Source organism: Cebus imitator, unplaced genomic scaffold (genome assembly GCF_001604975.1).
Source record: "Cebus imitator isolate Cc_AM_T3 unplaced genomic scaffold, Cebus_imitator-1.0 Scaffold65, whole genome shotgun sequence".
NCBI classification, from domain to species: Eukaryota; Metazoa; Chordata; class Mammalia; order Primates; family Cebidae; genus Cebus; species Cebus imitator.
The window spans coordinates 7,358,302-7,385,920 of NW_016107380.1; the positions used below are offsets into that span (position 1 = coordinate 7,358,302).

At 34.3% G+C, this 27,619-nt stretch overlaps 1 protein-coding gene across 12 annotated transcripts in view; it reads left to right on the top strand.

The window, feature by feature from the left end:
• BCLAF1 (BCL2 associated transcription factor 1) overlaps positions 1-27,586 on the top strand; it is a 31,817-nt gene extending 4,231 nt beyond the window's left edge. For 2 of the 12 annotated variants that reach the window (XM_017530464.2, XM_017530463.2), the window contains exons 2-13: positions 3,619-3,722; positions 6,435-6,548; positions 7,850-8,761; positions 10,134-10,799; positions 10,937-11,106; positions 13,362-13,467; positions 14,470-14,554; positions 16,924-17,099; positions 18,199-18,379; positions 19,357-19,503; positions 24,718-24,930; positions 25,082-27,586. In XM_017530464.2, the coding sequence (XP_017385953.1) occupies positions 6,445-6,548; positions 7,850-8,761; positions 10,134-10,799; positions 10,937-11,106; positions 13,362-13,467; positions 14,470-14,554; positions 16,924-17,099; positions 18,199-18,379; positions 19,357-19,503; positions 24,718-24,930; positions 25,082-25,087 (2,766 nt within the window). In that variant the 5' untranslated portion in view covers positions 3,619-3,722; positions 6,435-6,444 and the 3' untranslated portion in view covers positions 25,088-27,586. Of the gene's footprint in view, positions 1-3,618; positions 3,723-6,434; positions 6,549-7,849; positions 8,762-10,133; positions 10,800-10,936; positions 11,107-13,361; positions 13,468-14,469; positions 14,555-16,923; positions 17,100-17,232; positions 17,396-18,198; positions 18,380-19,356; positions 19,504-24,717; positions 24,931-25,081 lie in introns of all 12 variants that reach the window. The other 10 variants (XR_001825864.2, XR_005200655.1, XR_001825865.2 and 7 more) reach the window with 10 other exon arrangements.
• Positions 27,587-27,619: the final 33 nt, after the last annotated feature.

Below are 27,619 nucleotides of genomic sequence, written 5' to 3' on the forward strand. Positions count from 1 at the left end.
AAAAAAAAAAAAAAAAAAAAAAAAGAGAAAAATTAGCAAGACATGGTGGTGGGTGCCTGTAGTCCCATCTACTTGGGTAACTGAGGTAGGAGAATTGCTTGAACCTGGGAGGCAGAGGTTGCGGTGAGCCAAGATCGTGCCATTGCACTCCAGCCTGGGCAGCAAGAGTGAAACTCTATCTCAAAAAAATAAATGAGTTCATATCCAACAAGTACCCAGAGATGCTTAGCTTAATTCTGTCATGTACTTATTTGTTAAATAACAAATCACTTTAAATTACATAGCTGAATTCACCTAGTGTTCAACTACTGATTTTCAGCCCAAACTTATAAACTGTAGAACTGATAAAACTCTCCATTTCTGAGTTCTTTCATCACAAAGTAAACCTAGTACAGCTTGCTGCCCACAAAAGTTGGTTAATAAATTTAACTGGCTGGGTGTGGTGGCTCGTGCCTTTAATCCCAGCACTTTGGGAGTCCGAGGCAGGCAGATCACAAGGTCAGGAGTTCAAGACTAGCCTGACCAACATAGTGAAACCCCGACTCTACTAAAAATACAAAAATTAGCCGGGCGTAGTGGCAGGGACGTGTAATCCCAGCTACTCAGGAGGCTGAGGCAGGAGAATCATTGAACCCGTGAGGCGGAGGTTGTAGTGAGCCGAGATTGCGCCACTGCACTTCAGCCTGGAGTTTGAGAAGGAGTTTCCCTCAAACTCCGTCTCAAAAAAAAAAAAAAAAGATACTTGAGGCAGTTTATTCCTTGACTCTGTATACAAGTGGAATCTATTAGCAAATGATCTTGGTTGTAATAAAGGAAAGATTAATTTGGCATTTTCAATTCTATATTTGGGTGTTGGCCACATCAGGCATCTTCTAGGGTATTGAAGAGAGAGCACAGGAGTTGGAGTTAGGAATTTCAGTCAAATTTTGGGTTAACCATTTACATTCCGACTTTGGGCATAAAAAACGGCAAACACATCTTTTGCTTTCTCCCCCAAAGTTGCCCTTTTCCCAGATGCTTGAATCTAAAACCTAGAATTTAGGGGCACTAGTGATTTATTTTTCCTCACTCTTCTGTACTTCACACCTGTAACAATCCATTAACAAGGCATTTTGACACACCATACCTTGAATTTGCCTTTTTTCCATTGTTGTTTATCTTTTATATTGCAACCATCTTAAAATGTAAGTCAGATGAATGACTCACCCAAGCAAGCCCTCTAAGGGTTTCTCAATGGAGTAAAATCCTGATCCCTTTTGCTGATCTACTAGATGCTATTCGATCTGGTCCATTTCTTCTACTTCTCCCTTTATTTCAGACCCTCAGCTATTTGATCACATTGCCTCAACCTTCTTACTGGCCTTTCTGTCCTGAATTTGCTAAGTTTGTGTTCTCTGCCTAGTATGCTCTTCCCTCTGTGGATCTTTGCAGTGTTCCTTTCTTAGGCCCCAATGTTACCTCCTTAAAGAGGGCCTAGGACCCACCTAAATAGTCCCCTTGCCCACTTCTGCTTGTCAATTTGTACTTTTCCTGACTTATCCGAAGTGGTACTTGTCACTATTTGATGTTTTCTTGTTTTCTGTCTTCCCCTCTCTGAAAGCTTCAAGAGAGTAGGGAACTTAATGTCTTACTTTAAAGTCACCTAGCACAGTTATTGGCAAATGGATGGTATTCAGATGTTTAGTTTACTATGATTTGTTGCTGATATTTATTCTTGATTGGGTTTTTGGAAGGCAGGGACCACTTATATAGATATATTTCCTATAGTAACTAGCATTGTGCTTTGTATATAGACTTTCAGTTTAAAAAAATTAGCTGAACAGTCTTTGGTGCTGACTGATACATTTATTGTGTGTTACGTTTTGTGTGTCATTTGAGTTCTTGGTGTGGATACCTGAATATAGATTGTGAACAGGAATGTATATCCACTGATCTAACAGCCTATGTCTCTCTTCCCTCAGTTTTTTATATCTAGTGTTTATTTTCTTTGAACTTCAAAATATCATGACTTGGAGTAAAGAGATCTGGCAGTTGAGTCTTCTGGATGTATATAGAAATTAAAATTAGCCTTTTGGAACTGTTTAGGGAAGCATTAGCTAAAATGAGCCTCATGCCATCTCTAGGAGTGAATCAGTAGTATTGACTTTCCAGGTCAGAATAAAATTTTTATAACGGTACTCCAGTTTAGAATATTGCCATTTTCTTTCTCTGTCCACTTGAGGTTTTGATATTTTAAAAACTAAACTTGTATGTCCTTGAGAAATCCTTACTTTTTTTCTTTTTTTAAACCCAACCTTACTTGGCTTTTTGACTTTGCTACCTTTTTAGTATGTCTCCCTTAATAACTATGTTTGGATTCCTCCTTCCTAGCTTGAACCTCAAATCTCTCCCCAGTTGCAGGGCCATGGATATTTTAGGAGACACTATTCTTTTTTGTATTTTTAGCAGAGATGGGGCTTCCCCATGTTGACCAGGATGGTCTCGATCTCTTGACCTCATGTTCTACCTGCCTGAGCCTCCCAGAGTGCTGGGATTATAGGCATGAGCCACCGTGACTGGCCCTGGGAGACACTATTAATGATTCACCAGTTTAATCTTACATTTCTTCTTTGTATTTCTAATCTCATTTTATTTTTAAAATTGGATCTTGGTAAGAGTTACAGCTTTCCATTTAAACTTGTTCGTGAATTATTTGGGGGCTAGCATATATAAATCTTGTATTCCTTAGTTTCTGTTTCCCTGGTGTTTTTTTACTATCTTTTGCACACAATTGATAATCACTGAATGTTCACAAAGCTCAACTTTTCAGTATTGGTAACTTGAATATTTTGTGCAAAGTTTATTTGCAGAGTAACGATAAATTATTTTAGGAATGATATTGATTTTCAGTAGATAAGATGTTTCATTCCTGACTTTTTATTTGAATGTACATGTATCAAGATGCTTTTAGGCACAGAATTTAGTTGCTGTGATGGCTGTAATGTGGGCTTTAAAATCAGTTTCACATGAAACTAAATTGTGTGAAAGGAAGTACCGAAAGCAAATAAGTAGTAGAGCATTAAACTCGTATTTTAGATGTTATAAAGTAGAGCGTTATCAAAATTAACTACAGATTGCTTGCGGCTCCCCCTACCCATGGAGTCTTGCTATATTGTCAAGACTATAGTACAGTGGCTGTTCACAGGTGTGATCCCAGTGCTTTGCAACCCCAAACTCCTGGGCTTAAGTGATCCTCCTGCCTCAGCTTCCCAAGTAACTAGGACTGCATGCATGTGCTACCTTGCCCGGCCACTAAGGTGGCATTGTTTATCTACCTTGGAATTTTCTGATGGAACAACAATGTATCATATGTTTTTTTATATCTCTGATAGCTAAAATTACAATTAAAGTAGTTAAACAGATGCTTTCAGTTTCATTATACACTACTGCATTGTGATTTACAAAAAGTTGAATTTTAGGCTTTTATGATTAAAAGTTTTCTGTTTCCTGAATTAATTTTTCCTTCCCTGAAATCATAAGTGCCTTTTTTAGAGTTTATTGCAGTGCCATTTATATGCATTGTAAATAATGGTTATTTAACATAAATCAAAATAATATATATATTTTTGTCTTTGCTAGGAATTTGAATTTAGAGTTTAATTTCGAAGAGCATTCTCTACAGGAAGAAATTTTACAGTATCTCAGACACTTCACTTGACTACTTCATCCTGCATAAATCCAAGGTAAGGAGCATTCATTTGTCTAGTTTTCACTTTTGATTTTTTTGAGGAAATGTCACTGCTGAACTGATGATTCAGATGGAGTGATTAAAAATGATATGGTCCGAAGCATTTTTGGTTTATTTTGGGGGCTTGTCTGAAGTCAGTCAGATGTTGTTAGTTTTAGGAAAAAGATTCTTTTTCTCTCTCCTTCCAGATTGTGTACCTGCTTTTTCTATTTCTATAAACACATCTACTAAAAGATTCAGCATGTACGAAGTATTTAAAACAAGATAGAAAGACTCTGCTACTTAACCTGTTTTCCCTAATATAAACAAGAGGAGATTTCATAACTTGTTTCTCCCTACTATAGGGTTTAGGTAATTCAAATTGATTGCTGCTTATGTGCTGGATGTATTAATTGAATTAAGTGTATCAACTCATTAAGTCCTCTACAAGTCTGTGAAGTAGGTACTTTTTTTTTTCCCCCCCCACTTTACAGTTGAACAGGATCAGAGCTTAAGGAATTTGAATTCATATAGTTTAAATGTGGAGGCCATATTCTTCCTTTTTTTTAAGTGTATTTTTGCAGTAGAGCAGAAGATAGCAATCTTATTTCTTTTGGACTGCTAACTATTTGATAGGTATGCTTTCTTTCCATTAGTTTTTGAAGTTTCAGGTGTAGCTATTAAAGCAAAACGCAAACCTTTAAAAATAAGCTTGCTGCTTTAAAAAATATCCAGGTTCTGGGGAGTGCATTCATTTGATAGTTATTTATTAAATACCCATTGTGCCATGCCACAAGCCCAAATACATCCTGGTGAGAGGAAAAGCCTGCAGAATTCCTGAATTCCTTAACAGAAATTATCCAGATAGCCTCAAGAGCCAAGAACAGAGATTCTGGAGATAAAGCACAACATAGCATCTCTACCTCTTAGTAAACTTACAGTGTTTCTTTTGCCTACTGATTAATACAGTCGAATGCCGCCTTATTGCTGTACTGGATCTCCAAAATCATTTGCAGCTCTGGTTCTATAGTGTGTCTGATTATCTCAGAGTGGAATAAAAGTGAATATCTTGAAGTAAATTCGATCACAGTGAGTGTACGTTACTTGCGTTGTTTAAAAAGTTTGGGAGGGACAGAATTTTGAAATCAGATGGCAATAGAATGTTACAGTTCCCAGTGGCCTTGATGCCTTACTTTACAGGCTTTCAATGTGTTTTTTGACAATTTCGTTATGTTGTCAAAACTACAGTTGCTAAACCAAATTTGTGTTCTCCCAGGTATTAGATCTCCTTATGTTAATGCTAAATTTACTTCATATGTGTTGTGGAATTCTTATTCTGCCTTTTTGAACCCTGAATCTATGTTTTCTGTCTTTATGTATTTCTTGCTCACTTGGGATTGAGAAGAAGAGTGAGAGAAGACAAAGGTGGTAGTCTGTTAGAGGATAGTTATGTTTTGAAATGAGCATTTATGTCAAAACATGTTGAATTTGTTATTTATATTCTTTGATGAGGAACTATCCAAGCATTACATTGACTCTTCTATAACGGAACTCATCTTAGTACCTCCAAATACGATTTTATTTTATACTGAACAAAGTCTAGGTAGGTAAAATAAGTGCTTTCAAAAATATTTGGTTGTAGGAGATATTTAAGTATTAATGGGAATTGCAAGCTGTTAGAAGTTTAGTAAGTTGATTTTTATTGAAATGAATACTTTTTGAGTAATTGGAAGTCTGGAAATAGTTAATATGCAGCAAAAACAAGCTTGAGAGGCTAAGATACAGTCTTATTAATCGTTAAAAAGTTGAAAATGTGACATTTGGGATGTATGTGCAGTGATCTGCTGTGTATTTTTTCAATTTTGTGAAGAATCGATCGTATAAATCAATTAGTTCTGACAGTTACTGATTTCTGTACCCATTGAGGTCAGTTATAGTATTGGATACCATGTAGTGTTTAGAAACTTTAAACTACTGGTGTCCAAGTTTTTTTTTTTTTTTCTTGTAGTTCTAATATATCTTTCTTGAAGTAATCCTTCCAATTCTTTATCTTTTATTCATTTAAAATCTTCCTACCAGAAAACTTCAGGGTGACCTAGCCATTGTCACATAAGTCCACTTTTATTCTGGAGTCATGAGTACTGAGAGCAGAGCCATGGCTCCAGCTGTTCAGAAATTTAGCGTCATGTATTATACTAGGATATTATCTAGTACCACTTCATACTGTATCGTATATATGGAATGGTCAGTTCAGTCTCATTTTCAAGGCCATAAAGCACTGTGATGACAGCCTGGTAGGTTTGTTTTTTTGTTAGTATTGTGTCACTTTATTTTCTTTATGTCATTGGTCCTTACTCTTTATCTTTCTTATAGAAGAGGTAGGCATTTGTATTGGGCGTGGAATAACACATAACATGCTGCAGTCTGATCTCATTGCTCTTTCCGGCTTCTGCAGAAAGCAGAAGTGCCTTTTTGGATTGAGGCACATAAGTGGGGCAGTCCATAAAAATCTTCAGTTGTATCTTTAATCTACAGTACCTGTCATGCAGGTGAAAACAGTTTTAGTCAGGAATAATAGACTTGTCTTCTGAATACTCGTTTGAAAAGGATGGTGAATAATGTGCCTTTGAGAAACTTGTAACAATCAAATTTTATCTGAAAATAAGTAAATGTGAAAGTTTAAAAATCATGTTGTAATTTTAACCTTTTTGCTCTTTCATTTCACTAGGAGAAAAGAAATGGGTCGCTCCAATTCTAGATCTCATTCTTCAAGGTCAAAGTCTAGATCACAGTCTAGTTCTCGATCAAGATCAAGATCGCATTCTAGAAAGAAGCGATACAGGTGATTTAATGTGCTTTAAATTTTTTAAATAATTATATCAGTGATATATGTTGAATGTCTGTCGTAAACACAGTGCTAAACCCAAAAATGTGTTTTATTGTCAACCCTGTGAAGTGGGTCTGTTGTTGTCCTTATCCTTAATCAATAAATTGAGAATGTCCAAGTAACAAGCGCTGATAAATGGCAGTGCTTGAGTTGAAATCCAGTTAGTCTGACTCCAGGTCTCAAATTTTTCTGTACTAATATATGGTAGGTTTCTTTGTATTTACCCACAATGTTAAGAGTTGAATTGGATAATGCAAGAATTATTTGACGGTAAACAATCTCTGCATATTGTTTTATAGTTTCTTGTTTCTGACTTTGATTCTTTGAATTCTAACAAAAGAAATCTTTTTGTTAAAAAATTAACAACTTGGCTCACACCTGTAATCCCAGCACTTTGGGAGGCCAAAGCAGGTGGATCACAAGGGCAAGAGATTGAGGCCAACGTGGTGAAACCCCGTCTCTGCTAAAAATACAGAAATTAGCTGGATGTGGTGGTGGGCATGTTAGTCCCAGCTACTCAGGAGGCTGAGGGAGGAGAATCACTTGAACCTGGGAGATGGAGGTCGCAGTGAACTGAGATCTTTCCACGGCACTCCAGCCTGGGTGACAGAGCAAAATTAACAACTCTGGTTATTTTTCTTTAAATAGTAATACATAGCATAAAAAACAGAAACCAGAAGTTGAAAATATAAGTGACCATAATCCCATTAAGAATTAATAGTAGTTGATGTTTTTTCTTTTTTTCCCCCCCAGGCCTAGCTTTATATTATGTACGTATTTAATTAATAGTACCTCACTGATACAGTTTTGTGTAATCTTTTTCCCCATTTAAGTATGTATTATGTCATACTATTAAGTACTCTTTTACAATGTCGGTTTAAGTGCTTGCCTAGATGTTTTGCAATTTGCTAAAATGTCCTAATGTGTGATGTGTGTATATATACGTGTATATAAATATATACACGTATACATACACACACACAGAAAAATATGTGTGTGTGTGTGTGTGTGTGTGTGTGTGTGTGTGTTTGTGTGTCTGTTTTGTGCCTTCATTTCTAAGGTCTTTAATGTATTCTCAGTATTTACCTTAGTAGTGAGGCTTTTTAATTGGAAACCATAAACCTTTGTATAGATGAGGTTTTTAAAAAAGTCTAATTTTACCTTTACAATTTATTTATTTATATTCAACCAGCATATTTAGAATGGTAGGATGAAATACTTTATTTTTCTTGCATTGATATTTATTTCATTTTTAGTTCTAGGTCTCGTTCCAGAACATATTCAAGGTCTCGTAGTAGAGATCGTATGTATTCTAGAGATTATCGTCGCGATTACAGAAATAATAGAGGAATGAGACGACCTTATGGGTACAGAGGAAGGGGTAGAGGGTATTATCAAGGAGGAGGAGGTAGATACCATCGAGGTGGTTATAGACCTGTTTGGAATAGAAGGCACTCTAGGAGTCCTAGACGAGGTCGTTCACGTTCCAGGAGTCCAAAAAGAAGATCCGTTTCTTCTCAAAGATCCAGAAGCAGATCTCGCCGGTCATATAGATCTTCTAGGTCTCCAAGATCATCCTCTTCTCGTTCTTCATCCCCATATAGCAAATCTCCTGTTTCTAAAAGACGAGGGTCTCAGGAAAAACAAACCAAAAAAGCTGAAGGGGAACCCCAAGAAGAGAGTCCGTTGAAAAGTAAATCACAGGAGGAACCAAAAGATACGTTTGAACATGACCCATCTGAGTCTATTGATGAATTTAATAAGTCATCAGCCACATCTGGTGATATTTGGCCTGGCCTTTCAGCTTATGATAATAGTCCCAGATCACCCCATAGTCCTTCACCTATTGCTACACCACCTAGTCAGAGTTCATCTTGCTCTGATGCTCCCATGCTCAGTACAGTTCACTCTGCAAAAAATACTCCTTCTCAGCATTCACATTCCATTCAGCATAGTCCTGAAAGGTCTGGGTCTGGTTCTGTTGGAAATGGATCTAGTCGATATAGTCCTTCTCAGAATAGTCCAATTCATCACATCCCTTCACGAAGAAGTCCTGCAAAGACAATCGCACCACAGAATGCTCCGAGAGATGAGTCTAGGGGCCGTTCCTCATTTTATCCTGATGGTGGAGATCAGGAAACTGCAAAGACTGGCAAGTTCTTAAAAAGGTAAAAACTAAAGTTGAATCTACTAGATTATAATACCGTTTTTATTTGAATTCTAATTGGAATTGTAAGATACAAAATGGTTGATATGTGTTTAATTAGTGGTTTTTACTCTTGCCTTCCTTCATTTTAAGATAGTTCCAGATGGTTTTTACTCTTATCTGGTGAACTTTGAAAGCTAAGTTTTAATAAAAATTAATTTATCCAGCTACTCAGGAGGCTGAGGCGGGAGGATCTTTTGAGCCCAGGAGTTTGAGGCTGTGGTGAGCTATGATTGCACCTACTGCACTCCAGCCTGGGCGACAGAGCAAGACCCTGTCTCTTTAAAAAAGAGCAGCAACACTAATTTCTGTTCCTCCTTAATTTTACCAGTTTCGGTCAGTCTAGACTTACAAGTTCAGATGAGGAGAAGTTGAGTAGCTTAGAGCATAACTAATGATATATGTTGTTAATAACTGTAAACCTTTTAGAAATTAATTTTGTTAGAGCATTGAATACTTATTTTGTTCTTTTCATTATTAGAATGTGACCTGCATAGATAATGCAGTTATATTGCATGTTCTTATGTGGCATAATCTGGCTGTCAATATTTAATAATTTCTGCCTGACTGTACAAAAGATGTTGATGTTTCTGTCTGACTAATGACATTTGAAACATACTTTGTTTAAATTCTGATTTCAAGTGTTGCTGAAAGTTTCTAACAACGAAAATTGGTTACTTCATGTATTGTGATTTGACTTAAAAGTGAGAAAATAGAGGAAACATGCTGTTTATGGGATAGCACTGCACAACCTAGAATTTATGATTAAACTGATTGTTAGTTTCTACGTAATAATGCCAGAAACCATTATTTTCTAGAGCAAGTATATATGAACTGTTTTGTGATTTTCATAAAGAGTATTAAATTACTGCAACGGTATTTAAATTCTTTGAAGTCTTGTTTAATTAATAGATAAGAAGTGAAATAGTCTGAAATTTGGGTAATAATTATCAGAATTCTAATGTAATGTGTATTATCAGTGGTTCTTAGCTTCAGAATTAATTTTTAATTAAATTTAAATTAATTAAATTTAGGCTATCTCTAGAAGTTCATGTTAGTGCAGAATTGTGGATTGTGACTAAATAGGACAGGTTTTTGAGGTTGGCTTTACTTTTTAAACTTAAGAAGTCAAATAGTAAATTTATTTTAAAAGTCAACACATAAGTTCTATATGGATGCTTTCAATGATTTTTAAAAATGGAATCTGAAAAAGCACTTTCAATAGGGTTATTTTCTCGCTGGTCCTGAGGGATTGGGCAACACATTTAAAATGTGGAAGCGATCTACAATGAATGCAATCCAGAGTTACTATCCTCTTCTTTGCTTATTCGCAGGTTCACAGATGAAGAGTCTAGAGTATTCCTGCTTGATAGGGGTAATACCAGGGATAAAGAGGCTTCAAAAGAGAAAGGATCAGAGAAAGGGAGGGCAGAGGGAGAATGGGAAGATCAGGAAGCTCTAGATTACTTCAGTGATAAAGAGTCTGGAAAACAAAAGTTTAATGATTCAGAAGGGGATGACACAGAGGAGACAGAGGATTATAGACAGTTCAGGAAGTCAGTCCTCGCAGATCAGGGTAAAAGTTTTGCTACTGCATCTCACCGGAATACTGAGGAGGAAGGACTCAAGTACAAGTCCAAAGTTTCACTGAAAGGCAATAGAGAAAGTGATGGATTTAGAGAAGAAAAAAATTATAAACTTAAAGAGACTGGATATGTAGTGGAAAGGCCTAGCACTACAAAAGATAAGCACAAAGAAGAAGACAAAAATTCTGAAAGAATAACAGTAAAGAAAGAAACTCAGTCACCTGAGCAGGTAAAGTCTGAAAAGCTCAAAGACCTCTTTGATTACAGTCCCCCTCTACACAAGAATCTGGATGCTCGAGAAAAGTCTACCTTCAGAGAGGAAAGCCCACTTAGGATCAAAATGATAGCGAGTGATTCTCATCGTCCTGAAGTCAAACTCAAAATGGCACCTGTTCCTCTTGATGATTCTAACAGGTAATTCCATATTGATGCCCTGTAAATACTCTGTAGGTAGTTAATATTCCAGTTAATTATCTTATTTTCTGAACATACCATTTATATATTTAAACCAATGGCATATTTTGTGTGTGTGTGTTATCAATATGTTCCAGACCTGCTTCCTTGACTAAAGACAGGCTGCTTGCCAGTACACTTGTCCATTCTGTCAAGAAGGAGCAAGAATTCCGAACCATCTTTGACCACATTAAGTTGCCACAGGCCAGCAAAAGCACTTCAGAGTCATTTATTCAACACATTGTGTCCTTGGTTCATCATGTTAAAGGTATGCTTAGTATGTTTAATATTGTGAATTAAATTTCTCTTACATGCAAATTAACGAATAATTAATTATACTTAATAATTCATGTACCCCAGGGCTAGCAGATATACATCAATACTGTTAAAGCTTGGAAAAGTAGTTTCATAGAAGAGTCCCTAGTCTTGCTGTCATTGAAACTCATGAAGATAGTTAATAAAAACTGATTGAAATGCTGGAGAAATTATGCTCTAAAAATCTGTATCATGATAGAACATGATGTAGATTTGTTGAATGCTAAAAGTGTTTTAAGTGTGTCATTGTATATTTGAAGTGCGGAAGGCTTACAGATAATCTTTCATTGCATGCCTATGACGTGATAATAAATATTGGCATAGAATAATAACATTTCAACTTTTAAATAAATCAAACTGTGGAAAAACACTTTTTTTGTGCTTAATTTTTAATAAGTAAAAATCTTAAAATGATAAAACAAAATTTATCAGGATTTTTAAAGAAAAAAAGTTCAAGAAATTTAGGAGTATATTATATAAATACTGATTACATGAATAGTCACTAATTAGGGCTGTGATCACACTTCTTTAGGTCCTAAAGATAAGGTTGTTTATTTCTACTAAAGTAATGGTGTTTTTATTTTTACCAGTATGTAATTACAGTTTCAAAGTTACTAATAATTTTCAGAGGTTTTTAGGTGTGTCTTTTGGGCAATTATGTCAAGTTTTGTTTTTGTGTTTAAAAAGCAACTTACTATGAGACAGGTTCTTTTCCAGGAATCTCAGAGTCTGTTGACTTTAAAAATTACTCCCCTCTCTGCTTTTAAAAAATTTGTCTTTTGACATGAGAACAGCTCATTGTAATAAATGAAACATGCCTCTAGCAGTTCTTTATGCAGCTGATATAGCAGAACAGTGAATATGAAATGAATTTCTTTTTGGCTGTAATTATTCAAACATGATAATGAGATAGTTTTGCTATTTGGCTCTAAGTAGGTTTGTGAACCAGTTGATGACCATATTACTGGTACATAAAACATGAACCATTAACTTTTCAAAAAAAATTTTTCTTACCTTTTTTTGACTATCTCCACATTTTACAATTGCTGAATTTTGAGATCAGGTTTTGATAAATTTTTTCCTTTTTTTTTTCCTTTTTTTTTTTAAAGAACTGTAATTATGTTTCATAATTGGTATTGTGCAACCGATCTGAACAGCTCTTACTTTATATAGAGCTGAAAATGCCCAGTGATGTTTTCTTTTTCATTGTAACTAGGTCCTGGAATATGTTTTGAAATGGCAAAATCCATGTTTCAAAGTAAAATAGCTGTTGAAAGATACAGGCAAAGTTGAATCTTCTGTCTTCCTGGCAAAAATGGCATAAAAACTGAGTTGCTAGCTCAAATTCCGGGGTTTCATGGAATTATGATTGAGGCTCTACCCTTGTAGTTGCCGTTTCAAGTTTTAATGATTGGTTATGAGACATGTGCTGGATATTGGGCGGTAAGTTGACACAGATGTATGTTGACCTGTTAAGCAGATAGCTTGCTTCATATTGTGACATTTCATAGCTCATGACTTTATGCGTCTTTCTATTTTACGTTTACAACATATCTTGAACTGGTTTTAAAAATAGTATTGATATTACTAGTTTGAAAATTGTTTAAAGAGAAACAAAACAGCAATATCAAATGTGCTGTCGAGTTTGCCAAGATGCCAGATTTTTGGAGTAATTATTGAATGTTAATTGATTTTAAGATATTTTTCCAGTTTGAATGATAGTATTCAGTTTTTTTGTAAATCCATTTTTGTTGATATGGCAGCATAGCCACTGATGAAATTTGTTTACTCAAACTAGCTTTTTAGTTAACTCCATATTTTCCTGTTAATTTTTGTTTTCTGCAAATGATTACTTGAAGTAACATCATTGGTTCATATTGGGAAGGTATTAGAACATTCATATATGTTCCTTTTTGTTCTGAGGAAGTAATATACTAATGAAGTGGAATTAGAGACTCTTGATTTAATCTGTTAATTGCTCTTGGATTAGATGTATTGACAGGGACCTGTGAGTAACTTTGGAAGCACTTTCCTGTTGAGGTGCAAGAAATTAAAAGAGAAAGGGTAGGAATTCCTTGTAACACTTGATTCTCTTTTGATAGGTTTCTTGAGTATTTTTATTTTCTTTTCACCTGCTACATGCCCTTCTGTCACAAATCTCTTAAGGTAAAGTTAACTAATTGGACAGTATTTCTCCTAAATCAACAGAGCAATACTTCAAATCAGCTGCAATGACCCTAAACGAGCGGTTCACTTCGTATCAGAAAGCCACTGAAGAACATAGTACTCGTCAAAAGAGCCCTGAGATACACAGGTATGTACCCTGCTGAATTGGCATATAAAAATGTTGTTTTGATAGGAAGACACTGTTAAAACAAGATTATATTGGAAGTTTGCTATTTGTCATTGATACAAATATAAACTTCGGTTGTATTCCTCATTTATACTTTGAATAAATATATTTCTAAGTCTTGAAAATTTTACAGTTCTCATTTTCTGCTTAGTTGAAACTGGTTGTTAGAACTTGAAATATTAACTCTGCAGTATGGAAATAAATAGTTATCAGTTTGGTTTTTGGGAGGGGGAGTGGAGGCCTAGAGAGTAACCTAGAGTAACCTTTGAATTTCTAGTAAGTTTGTGAAATAAAAAATATTTGGTGAGAGGTAGAACTGTTTTTCATGAAAAAAGCATGAGCATTGAAGTCAGATAGTTGTATTGAAATCCTCGTTGTATCTCTTCCTTGCATTGTGATAAACAGCTTACTTAATCCCTGGACATCAGTTTTTTCATATGCAAAATATGGATAATCATGCCCATTTTGCAGGGTGTCGGTGACAGTTAGTGATACTGGCTGTGAAGTATCTAACTTGGTACTTTGTACACAGTTGGTGTGGTTTTGGTGATGACTGCTAAAGAAGCACTGGATAGTTTCAATCGATACTGACTTAAAAAGGAAAGGTGCAGAATAAAACCAAAGGTGCACTGAATATGTAAAAACATTGAAGACAGGAGCAAATCCTATTCATATGCGTTTGTTGATGCTTAACATGATATCTAGTTTAATCAGAACACATTTTTTCTATTTTTGATGGCTAAAATAAGTTTGATGTTTTAAAGGCCAGACTTTATATAAAAATAATCTGGTTGGAGCATTTTAATTCATTAATTGTGTATTAGGAATTAGATGAATAGTCTTGCTGTATTAAATTAATTGATTGGGAGAAACATAGCTGTGTTTTACTAAATGGATAATCATGTGGATGTTTCTGAACCGAAAAGTTAATATGACTAAAGACACACTTTATTTTACATTAAGGAGAATTGACATCTCGCCAAGTACCCTGAGGAAGCATACCCGTTTAGCAGGGGAAGAGAGAGTTTTTAAAGAAGAAAATCAAAAGGTATGTTTTTGAATGTAATTTTTTTCATGTTAAGTTCAGCTTAGTTAATGATATTGTACCAAATACAATTTCTCAAGGCAAAAGTGTTGTACTTTTAATTCATAACTACATCGTGGTAGTGTACATACTGTTCTTTCCTGGAAGAAATTAAGCTGACGCTATACTAAATATCTTAAATTAAACCAGGGGTGTTTTTTCAAAATGCTAATGAAAGGAAAAAAAATAATAGTCCTAAGAAAAGCTTAAAGAATCAGTTGGTAGACAAAGGGAAATTATAAAATCAAATATACAAATCAGAATTTTGAAATGAGCTTGATGAGCCAGAGTAAATATTTCTTGATTTGTGTGTCTAAATATCTCTAGGTTCTTCACAGATAACAAGAAGTAATCCCCATGCTACTGGGCATATTTGATGTGGATTAAGAAATAAACATTCTAAGAACTGATTTACAAATGAATGTTTGGAACAAAGACTATTGTCACTCTTGGAATATTTGGGGATTGGGAGGTGGGGGAATGTCTTTAAACATTGGAAGGGAGCCTGTGAAAGACATGGAGGGGTTTTGCTGAGAATGGTTGAGGGGACTCCAGTACACTCCTGACAATTCAAAATGACCTCTGCCACGTAGACTAGTCTATATCTGGCCATAAAATGACTAGTAGTAGAAATGTGGGGAAAGGTAGAAAGGGAGCAACTGTTTTGAACAGATTAGGGGACTTGGAAGTACTATTTGGTTCCAATTCTGCCCGCCACTAAGTACCATCTACATGATATTTGGAAAATAACCTCTTGAACCTTGCTTTTCTAATTAGAAAAATGAGAATGCATCTGTTTTGCAGAGTTGTTGAATAATTGGGTTATTTTGAAAACATAGGCACATTTGTTACTAGAAGCTGTCATGTACAGTGGTAGTTATACAAGTTGTCTAATAGGGCATGCTATTAAATTACTAGATGTGGAATCTAGAGCTTACAAAGGTGTTTTTCTGTTTTTTTTTTTTTTCCCCCCCATTGGGCATGTTGATCTTGAAAGAACCGATTCTGAGAAGTGAATACTTTTTTTTTTTGGTTTTTAACTTAATACCTTGAGATCAAAGTTGTTAATTTAGTTTTCCCAACAATTTAGCCTATCCTCAAGCTCTGACAGTGAGTATCTTCTCCTCGTTACTTAGACCAGATTTTGATCCAGAGGAGAAAAAGTAGAGATAACTGATGAATGGACAAGAGGATATGACATTGGTTTTTACCCTTCATCTTCCTGTCTGGATGAATAACATGTTAATATGTAATTATGTATATATAGTTTGTAATTTATAAAGTCGTTCCACTTACATTATCTTGTTACTTGTGGACTTGGTAATACTTAGGTGAATAGGAAGTTTTTTTTGCTCTTGATTAGATTTTTTTCTTTGTGACTCTGGGAACAAATAGGTGAGTAGTTGATATCGTTTGGAGATACGTACTTTCAGTTTTATGAATGCTTATGAATATTATAGCCAGACTTCCCAGAGTAAATACTACTTAATGTTGAATACTAGCAAGGATGTCCACATTGCTTAGCATCTTACTGATGTATAATTTCTCTTCATTCCTAGATGCCTCTTTCCATCTTCCTAAATTATATAGTATTTGAAAAAGCAATGGAACAAGAAGGAGGTGAATTGTGACGCAGTTAAACTAATGTCCGTTGCAATACCTGAATTGAGAAAGGGCAGTATATGGCCCAAGATACTGAGTACAGGATTGCGAATATCTTTCTGGCTTTGTTTCTACCCTTGTTAAATTTCAATTGGTTTCATTAATCCTATTCCACTTGCATGTTATGGAAATTATAGAATTCTTTTTAAGTGTTTCTTTTAATTGGGTTGGTCAGATTATTTGGGAAGAGCTTGATCATAATGAGGCTTAAGTAATGAGAACCGTTATGTTAGGATCTCTTTAACTATTTAGGTAGAAGGCTACATCACAACTACAGATTATAACCTGTCATTGTTCAGCTATTGAAAATAGCATTTGGAAGGATGAGGGATAATAATTAATGAGGGTGTGCTGAGTGGAAAAAATATTTGTATCATTTACTGTACAAAGATTTATTATAGATTGTTTTGGATAAACCTGTAAAATTCTCAATATAATTAGCTTTTAATAATCTTCCCAGTCCCGTTGCACTTTGTGTACACAAATGTTAGTAAAAATAATCAAGTACATTTTTAAACAAAAACTATATGATAGTGTCTCATATGATCCATTCTTTTCTAATACTAAAATTCCAATTTAGAAGTTGGCATAAAACTTAACTCTATAATATGTGTATATATGTTTTTTCTTTTTATCCCCTGAAATCTGTATTTTACATCTGTCTTTTATAGGGAGATAAAAAATTAAGGTGTGACTCTGCTGATCTTCGGCATGACATTGATCGCCGTAGAAAAGAAAGAAGTAAAGAACGGGGAGATTCCAAGGGCTCCAGAGAATCCAGTGGATCAAGAAAGCAGGAAAAAACTCCAAAAGATTACAAAGAATACAAATCTTACAAAGATGACAGGTAATTGTTCAAACTGACTAAGATAGGTTTTAGCTTCTAATTAGCCTTTAATAATTGTCAGCTTAATTGCTTTCAATTTTGACTGTGTAATCGAATGTTTAAATTTAAACAATTAAAATTATTTGTTTTACAGCAAAAATGTATTTGTCTTTTACACGGCTTATGGTGGATGAGGACAAAAACTTTGGAATAGCAAGCTAACACTGAAAAAAAAAATGACAAATTAATGTGTCCTATTATCCAGGCTACATCAGGAGGTTGGACTTCAATGCAGTGCATTTCTAGAAACAGTTTGTGTAAGAACTTTGGTTCGTTATGCTTGATTCCGCACTTTTTCAACTCATAACACCCAGAGTACAAGAATTTTTAAACTGATATCTAGTGGTTTAACATGGGCGAGATCGGGGGGAGGAAGGACTAGAAATAGCAATGTGTATAGTCTTTCAAAATAGTATTTCCATGGAAACTGTTAGCAGTGGTAAGAGTTAACCACAGGTATGACCTTTTCGGACGTTGCATTAAATCTTGTAAATTTGATCATCATAGAGTCAAGTAAATAGGAACACAAAGTATTATAGATAATCTTTTTTCTTGCTATTCATTAGGTAAATGGTGGATTTTGTGTTATTAAATTTATGACTGTTATTTGTAATGTCATATGCTTGTAATTTGCTATAATGGTACTATAGCCCAAACTATACCAACTATTTTCACCCAGGGTGTACAAACTGCAGTCATTTTGAAACTTGGCCTTAAGAACATTCTTACTTTTTCCTACTCTTCTCTTCTCTTTTGTTAAAGTAATAAAAGATGCAAGTTCATTTAAAAATATTAAAGAACTGAACCTTATTCTTGACCTTTACAGACTACTATTTTCTAACTGGCAGGCCCTAGCATGATTTCATTATTGATGTAAAACACATACTGAAGGAGAATGGAAACAGACTGTGTCAAAGTTTAACACCCAGTTATTTTATTTACATAATAATTTCATTAGGGGATAGTGTTTTTGACTTGAAAAATATCTCTTCTATTGTAAGATTCAACAGGGTCTTTATCTTTTTAAAAGTAGCACATTTTTTGTTGTTTTATTTTGCAGTAAACATAAAAGTAGAGAGCAAGATCATTCTCGATCTTCATCCTCTTCAGCATCCCCTTCTTCACCCAGTTCTCGAGAAGAAAAGGAAAGTAAGAAGGAAAGAGAAGAAGAATTTAAAACTCATCATGAAATGAAAGAATACTCAGGCTTTGCAGGAGTTAGCCGACCACGAGGAACCTTTGTAAGTGAATAAATTATCTTTGATCATTTAGTAGTTTATCTTAGAGTACTGTACATAAGGAAGGTCATATACATGATTTAGGGATTATCTGTTATGTGTGTCATTATTTCTAAAATCAGAGGTAGTATTGAAACATGAAGTGGTATTTGAAGTGCTGTCTTCATTTAGAAATGCCATTTTGAGATCTAGAAGCATCTGTATAAACTAGGTACTTTTCTTGACTTTGAGATCAATAACTGTACCTAGTATTTAAAGACCCAAGAATCAAGGAAAGTTAATGATTGATATAACATTTCTTTAATCACTTAGTTTTTGAAAAGGTACTTTAAAACTTTAATAAACCCACCCTGTATGTTCATCTCTGTATTAGAGTTATAATCATCGTGCCTGGCTTTCTTCAAATCTTTGCTTATATGGGTATAAATCATAAAAATATTCCACATAGCATATATATTATCCCCATGTTTCTGTAAGTCGTTATAATTATTAATATAATGACTTTATGGTAGTGCATCTTTTTACCTCTTTAATTTCTAGATTCATACTCCTACCTTGAGCAAGTATCTAGTTGGCTATTAGTAGAGTTTATTAATTAGATAATTTGGAAAGAAGAGTTTTGCTTATATGGTGATAGGTATGGCTGAATACTTGGGGCTTCTATGATAATTCAAAGAAATTAGACAGTTTTTGGCTAGTGAAAAGGAAAACCAACCTGATTATTTAAAAATATTAGTTCAGGCCATGAAAGTACAGTATTCTAACCCTTAGGTTGATCATTTCTTCTTAACCTACTCAACTTTTAGTTGGCAGAATTTTTTGCCTATAATAAAATGGCCATCCTTTTCATCCTCAATGGCTATGAGATTCAGATAGGCAATTAGGGCATATGTTTTTTGTTACTGCAGTAAAATTAGAGTTTGCATGTAACTAAATACCTTTTGATTGCATCACTAAACAACTTTGTTAATGTTAATCAGTTTCGAATTAGAGGCAGAGGAAGAGCCAGAGGAGTTTTTGCTGGGACAAATACTGGTCCAAACAACTCAAATACTACTTTTCAAAAGAGACCGAAGGAAGAGGAATGGGATCCAGAATATACCCCAAAGAGCAAGAAGTACTTCTTGGTGGGTGTTAGACATCTGTGTTTATTTGGTTTGCATTAATTTTCAAAGCATACTAGGTGAATACATTTGAGTACAGATATCCACTATAAGAAGATTCACCGTTATGTGGGAAACCTTTTTTGAAATAATTACCCAGGTGATTTAAAGTTTTGAAAATGTGGGTCCCTTTAGTCCTGTTCATACTTTCTTGATATTATACATAGGCTGATCAGGGTAAACTAAAAATATGCCTGATTTGTTAGCCACATTCAGAGAACATTATATTATAGTTGAGCTTAATGTTTGTTTTATATCTGTCTATAAGACAGTGACAGATGTAAAAATTTCATATTAAGGTGTATCTTCCATCATAGCTATTTGTTTAAATGAAAGGGAGAAAAATTTTTTCAAAGCACTTGTAATTAAGAATTACAGGGACGCTGTCAACTTTCATTGGAGAAAAAAGTTGATGAAAAATTACATTACGGGGAAATTGCCGCTAGATAAACTAATTTGGTGCTTCATTGTGGCAGAGATGCTTTTCCCTCTCAAATAGTTTTTCAAAGATGAAGCTAGAGGTGGTAGCTGAAGGATTCTCTAAAGATACGCATTTTTGGCTCTTTGGCATGGGGAAAAGGGCCCCTCCTGCCTTACAGAGGTGGACAAGAAACATACCAAAACTATTTTCGGAAGTATTCATTTTTTTTTTGTCATGGCTTTTCAGAGAATTGGTGTTTCAGAGACTAGTTCTGAAAACTGGTTGCTTTCATGGAGGAAAATTGTTTTGGACTTGAAGAATTATTGACTTTTTTAGTTAACATTTTATCAATATGTTTGAATAAGCCTGTGAATGTTCATGACATACCTACTTAGTTAGAGGTTATAGCTATGTTTTGAAGTGGATCTGTATTTTGTCTGGAAAAACAGTATGTTTGTTTCAAAAGTACATTTCCATTTGCCTCTTTTTTTTGGCATGTTAATGACCAATAACCAAAAAAAAAAAAAAAAAAAGTTACAGTGCATTATGCATAATGTTTTCTCAGTTTATGCTTCTTGAATGGCTTGAATTGACATTCTGGAAAGTAAAAGGCATTTGATTGAGGTATGGAAAAATTTGAAACATCCATCTACTTTGTGGTTCAAGACCTAGTTTAACCTAGGTACTAAGGGTGGAAAGACAAGTAGGATGTGATTCCAATTTTTGACTTAGAGACTAGTAGTAGAGAAACAAACATTCTAAATATATATGGTGGCTTTTCCCACAGAAGGAATAGGTGGATATTTGCAAAGGAGAGAGAGAGCGATTAGGAGAGATTTTTGTACAGGAACTTCACTTTAATCTTGAGGTTAAGAGGTAGGCCAGTGTACTGCACATAGCAGGAGGAGAGAACTCTGGTACTCAGATAGCTAGATGGTTGGTATAAGTTTGGGAAAATTGAGTACAAGGAGCCACAGTGAAAGGTCTTAATGCTTTATTAAGAAAATAGAATTTTAAGCAGAGTTTACAAACAGCATGATTATTAAAAGTTAAATTGTTTGAGAAATATCGAGTCCCTAAACTAAGGGGCTAGAGATGAGAAAAGTTGAAGTAACATTTATAGGGACTTAATTTCAGGGATGTTGGTAGTGAGAGGAAAGAATCTAAAGGAAGGAAGCTCCTTTCAGAAGATTAAGTTCTGTTCTGAACAGGTTGAATTTGAAGTGCCTGGGAGAAATGGAACTGTCCAGTGGATAGTTGCTAATTCAAATTTAAAGAAACAAATACCTAAGTGCTATCATTTCATAGGTCACCATTAAAGCTGTGATAAGATCACAGAAGAGATAAAAAGACCAACATTTAAAAAGTGGGGTGAAAAGTGAGAGAGTAAAAATGTCGAAGAAGTAGACCAAGTATGATAGGTCAAAGAGTTAGGAGGGAATGAGAGGTGAACAAGTAGATAGTAATTGTTTACCACTTTTAACAATTTAATAATACAAAGTTTAGGCCATTTTTCTATGGCATTCTCTTAAGAGTCTGCTATCCCTTAACTAGTATAGCTCATTTTGGGTTGGCTTTTAATTAGGCAGTAGTTTCATTAAAAAGAGTGTCTTATTTTAAGAATTTAGCCATTTATAAGTAGGAGTAATATTTTTATATGTTGTTTTTGTGGGTTATATTTAAAAATCTTGGTCTCTGTATAAAACATGCAAATTGATTTACCACAGACTGATGATGTTCACTAGAATTTCAAGTAAAATTAACACACTTTTTCCCTTATAAATCAATTCCCAAAGCAAATTATTTTGATCTGCTTATGAGCCATTAAAATGGCAACTTTGGTTTTCACATGGATAGTTGAATTTAAAAGATTTTGTATCTTATATGTAAAGGAAACTTTCAGACAGCTAATGTTGAGGGAAAAGAAAAAAATACGATTCGGAAGAAAAGAAGTCTAAAACTAGACATTCATTCCCTTAGGTTCTTTCAGAACAATTGACCAGTGTAAGAGTTTGCTCATATGGATGAAACATTAATACTTAGTAATAATGGCTGACATTTATTTAGCATTAGGTACTATGCTAGGTGCTGTTCTGAGTGTACTGTATGTATTAATACTTATAAAAGCCTTTTGAGTTGGGGCTGTTATTCCATTTCTGTGGATGGAAAAAACTGAGGTACAAAGATTGAGTAGCTTAACCAGAGTTATGTGGCTAGTAGCAATGGGGTCAGGACTTAAATCCTTGCATTGGGCTCCAGAGTCAGGGTTCTGAAAGGCTTGTATATTTGTTGTCTAATACTTAGAGTTATAGTAATCTTTGTTGCATTCTTTTCTGAAATTTCCTATATCTAAGCTTTGTTTTATGCAAAGGTATGGTAATGTTTTCAATAATAAAAATTCCAGGAAAGATAGTTTTAGTTAGAACCCAAAATTCTATGGAGGGGTGAGTGTGAAGAGTTGTAGCAAGTGGGAAAGTACTGAAGTAGGCAGGTTCTCAGTGTTGAGTTGCTGTCTTCAAAGAAAGAGAAAATCCCTGTTTGGGAAGGAGGAGGTTCAGGATTGGAGTTTTGATAATTAACCCTTTGAAACTTGATCGATCAATGGAGAATAGATGATTCAGAAGTTCTTGGTTCTAATATAGACTTCTTTGTTAACGTGTTCCTAGCTGTGTATAAATATTCCACTTCTGGCTATTTGTAATCTGAGATAATTAAAATTTAAAAATTTTAATAATATTAAAATCTTTGATATAAAAATTTGAGTATGAAGAGTATGTTTAGCATAAAAAAATCTCAAGTAGCTGCCAGGATACCTTATGAAAGACACAATTTGTTTAGCTGCTGTTGTCTTTACCAAGTTTCAGATAATTGTATATTAAAAGCAATGGCTAGTTTAACCCTAGTGTGTAGCTTTGCCATTGGCTTTTCTATTTCTGCTAACTCTTAGCTACCTGGTGTGGTAATCATATACTGCCACCAAGGTATCTGGGAAATGTGTTTTATGGGCAATGGTCGCAAGGGGTAGAAGAAAGGGCTAGCTTAGTGACCTTGGGCAAGTTACTTAATTTCTCTGTGCCTCAGTTTTTTTATTTCTAAAATGGGGATAGTAACAGTATTTTAGAGGGTGGTTGTGAGGTTTAGATGAAAAAATACATGTAAAGTGTTCAGAACAGTGCCAGACCCATATTAGACACTATAAAAACATTTTTTGCCACCGTTTATTGAGTGCTTGCTTGTCAGACACTGGGCCAGGCACTCTGTACTGATCTGTGTTCCCTCAAGGAACACGTTATTAAAATAAGGATGTAAATTCTAGAGAGGTTGCCCAAAGTCGTTACAGTTTCTGGTAAGATTTAAACTCATGCTTCTCCAAAACCTAGAATCCATGGAGTATTACATAAATATCATTAAAAAACACAAACTTTAAAGTTGGGTATGTTAATGCAATAAGGAAGCATGAAATTATGTAGTTGAGTGGGAATTATTTTTAGTGGCAGACTGTTGTAGTTTGTTTTGGGTTTGTAATAAACGCTCCTGTCTTTAAATTTACACTTTTGATAGTTCCAAAATTCATTAATTACAGAGTCATGTACACCTCTACCTAGTAAGCTTTCATTGGTTTGGTGAATATAGATTATTAGCAGTTGGTAAGTTCTCTTTCATATAGTCTATTACCCATATAATTGAACTTTTCAAGCTATGAAGGAGATTAATCAGTTGAGTATGTCCAAAGGCACATTCTATGTTTTAAAAAAAAATACTCATGTCACATACTATGTAAAAAAAGTTTTAGCAGCTTTGGATGGTTGCTCACTACTAGTACTCCATAGATTATACAACATTTTGTTAGCATTATACCCCCTTTTCTCATAAAGGGTCATCAGTGTGCTTTATTTTTCATTTTTTGTGGGTGACAAAGCCAAAAAATTATTAGCAGTTAATTAAATGATACATAGGACTCCTTTTTGACCTTTTGTATGCATAATACCCATCTCTACTCATCTACAAAGTCAAGTACTTTACAGTTTTGCAGATTGTTTTGCTTAATAGAACAATTCACAATTTGGGGAACATCTGTATTTGAATACAATTAATGAATAATTAAAGCTGGAATGTGATAACACTTCAGATGGATGAAGAAGAGCTGAGTGAGGTGTTAACTCTAGGGATCATGTCATGATTTACCACTGAAATTCTCTAGCCCAGAACATTGATATGTACTATACATTGATCTAGATTTAAATCTCAGAGGATTTAAAGTCTACTTTTATATATAAAGTATAAAATAATACTGGTTTTATTTAGTGAATGTTGTTGTAATGATATTTTTGTGACTTTCTGCATTTTTATGACTAAGGTAATTTTGTTGGGAAAAGCTGGTTATCTTATCTCATTGCATATGGCCACATGCAATGAGATAACAAGTGGATTTAGATTGACATAATAGAAAAAAAAAAAACAAAACTCAGAATTCCGACAATGGTAATTTAGCAGTTGAGATTCTCCAAATGATTGTCTGGGTGACCCTCAGTTGCTTGGGTTGCTAAGTAGTAAGATGTAGTTATTTTCTTGATGATGGAATCTATTTTTGTTGAAAAATTCAGTTTTACTGGTTTTGTTTTAATGTGTTTTAGAATATTACCAACCTCACACACCCAGTCTTCAGAAGATTAATACTATGATTTATGATTGGAGAAATGATCATCATCTTTACAAGAAACACATTTCATTGACTGTTGTTTTTAACCTTTCTGTAGCATGACGACAGAGATGATGGTGTGGATTATTGGGCCAAAAGAGGAAGAGGTCGTGGTACTTTTCAACGTGGCAGAGGGCGCTTTAACTTCAAAAAATCAGGTAGCAGTCCTAAATGGACTCATGACAAATACCAAGGGGATGGGATTGTTGAAGATGAAGAAGAGACCATGGAAAATAATGAAGAAAAGAAGGACAGACGCAAGGAAGAAAAGGTATAAGATTTCAACTTGTGATTCTGACAGATTTTTTTGGTATAGGTTTGGTGGGTGAATTAGTTAATTAATTCATTTTTTGGAACAGTTACTAATATGGTTCCTTTTTATGCTCCACATTTTCTGTTAATCTTTAATTTTTCTCTTTTAGGAATAATAAATATGAAGTAAGATTGCAACAGAGAGCAGAACTTGCACCCACCATTTTTTACCTGAAATTTTGTTTTCAAATAAGAATGTAAGCATTTTACTTAAATTTTACTGTTTGCAACTAGTCTGTAGAAATTTGTTTTAAGTCTTCAAATATCTCGAGAAATAGTAGACTGTATGTTGAAAATTGTACTGAAATAAAGTAGAAAATTGTTACGTACCATATTTGTAACTATCAACTTTAAAAAAAAAATCTTTTAACGTTTTTGTTACATGCATTGTAATTCTGCTTTGTCTATAAGATATGGTCAAGTACAGCTCTGTGAAAGTTCTGATTCTCTTCCTTCCCTGTTTGTTAATGTTTTATTCTGAAGTAAACGTTAGCTCTGCATATAAATCCTGGAACAGAAATTGTTTATAGAGACTACACTAATTATTTTAACTGTATACATCTGTTTAATTTGAACACACTACCTTGTAGGGTGACTAATTTTTGAAGTACACCACAGACAAAAAGTTGATACTTTGGTAAACTAAGCTAGTGTAGAACTTAAGCAAATGCTTAAGAGCGTATAAAAAAAGCTTTGCCAATAACTAAAAAGTACAAGCTATTAAAAATTAGATTGAAAAGTTTGAGAAAATGTTATTTTTACTGAGAGTAAGCGGTGGCCTATAAACATTCTTAGGAGCCTTTTCTATTTGCGTTCAAAATTGAGTGTTCTTTTTCTAATTTGATAGTTTGAGTCATGGTCTTAGATATTAGCTATTTGCGAGAGGAAACTGGTTTGTAATAATGCTGCAAATAGAAACCCCATTCCTACTGAACATCTTAGTTTTAAACAGAGCAAAACCTGTAATTCTGGGGTTGGTATGGAGGAGGTTTATTCTGCAGAATAAGTTGATATATTAGTACCTGATTTTATATCTTACATATTTATTTGAGCTGAACATTAGTTTGTAGTGCATCTATTAGTAAAAATAGAGAAACATAACATACTGTTCATTAATAGTATTTTAAGTAAATTGTTTTTCCAATGTCACCAATAAAAGTTTTGGCAGGAAGCTTGTTGGCCGCATTGATCTAACTTGGTTTTTTTCCTCCCGTTTCAGTTGCAGTATATAAAATGGCTTTTTCTTTTTCTTCTTAAGGGTTCTGTTCTTCAGGTAGATAATTTTTCAAATGTGAATTTTATTTTGTGTCTATATGATAGCTCTTAAAGAAGTGAAAATCTGAAATAGTAAATTTCAATGTTAAGTCTGCTTTATGGGCATATATAAAACTAGACACATTTTATTAATTTAGTTGTGTGTGTGTTAAAAGGAGCTAATGCTTATTCTGTTAATGTAAACTTATGAAGATCTTAAGTATATTGCTCTTTCATCTTAAACACTTTTGAGGATTTGCAATGCATCTAGCAACCTGGATTTACAGCCAGGGAGGGACGTTGGTTAAGAGCTGAGCTGTTGGAAACAAAACTAAAAGCAACCTTGACATATGTGATGTTTATGGCCCTCAGCTCCTTAGTATTGTGTGATTTCCCTCCTTAACATGTCTTTTTGAAATTGTCTGTTAAAGCAGAGGAAATACCTGCCAAAGCAAGTATGTATTGTATTAATCAGGACATAACTAATATTGTCCTGTTCAGAGTAATATTTACGTGTGAAAGCAACATGGATGTAATCCCCAATTCAGAGTTTTCATGACCCTCCTGTATACAAATAAATACATAAGAGTTATTTGGTTAGACATCAAATCTGTGTGCATGACTATGTGCTTATCCACTTAAGACAATAGGTAAAAGATCTGCAAAATTAATAGGGAGTGGGAATAAAGCTAATTCCTGTGGGCAGGTTATATTTTAAGTTCAAATGCATTACTTTAACCTTTGGTTACTTTCATTCTGTCAAACAAAATTGAGGAAAGAGTATGATACCAGAATATAATACTAGGCTAGGGTGATTGTGAGAACTCTGTAATAGAATGTCATTGTGGATGTTATCTTTTTCAGATCCAAGCATATAAAAAGTGTCTGTATATTTTTTTAAGCAGTTTAACTCCACACTTTACGACATTATAAAAGTTGATTGGTTCCTCTTGGTAAGGATATTTGCTTACAAGTGCTAGGAAATAACTTTTTGATACCTGCATTAACAGACTTTGTTTTGCCTAGAGAAGGCAATAAAAATGAACCAAAGGATATTTCCAGAAAGGATTAAGAAAGCTGTTTAAGAAGGCCATGACTCTTTAGGTGTGTATGTGTACCTTTCAGCATCCTAGGAATTTTTATATTAAAAGCAAAATGTTTTTCCAATTACAGTCTACTTCAGGAATTACTATTGTTCCTTTTGTCACAGGTAAAATCAGTGTTGGGAATTATAACTTGAGAAAAATATTACCCAGTAAGATTGAATGTAGACAGCTAAACGATTCTTACTCAGTGTGATGTATAATGCAACAGGGACCCTTGTAAATTGTCATATGCCAATAAAATGTCACAAGTAATAACGGCTGTTGTTGGTTTTTTTTTTTTTTTTTTTA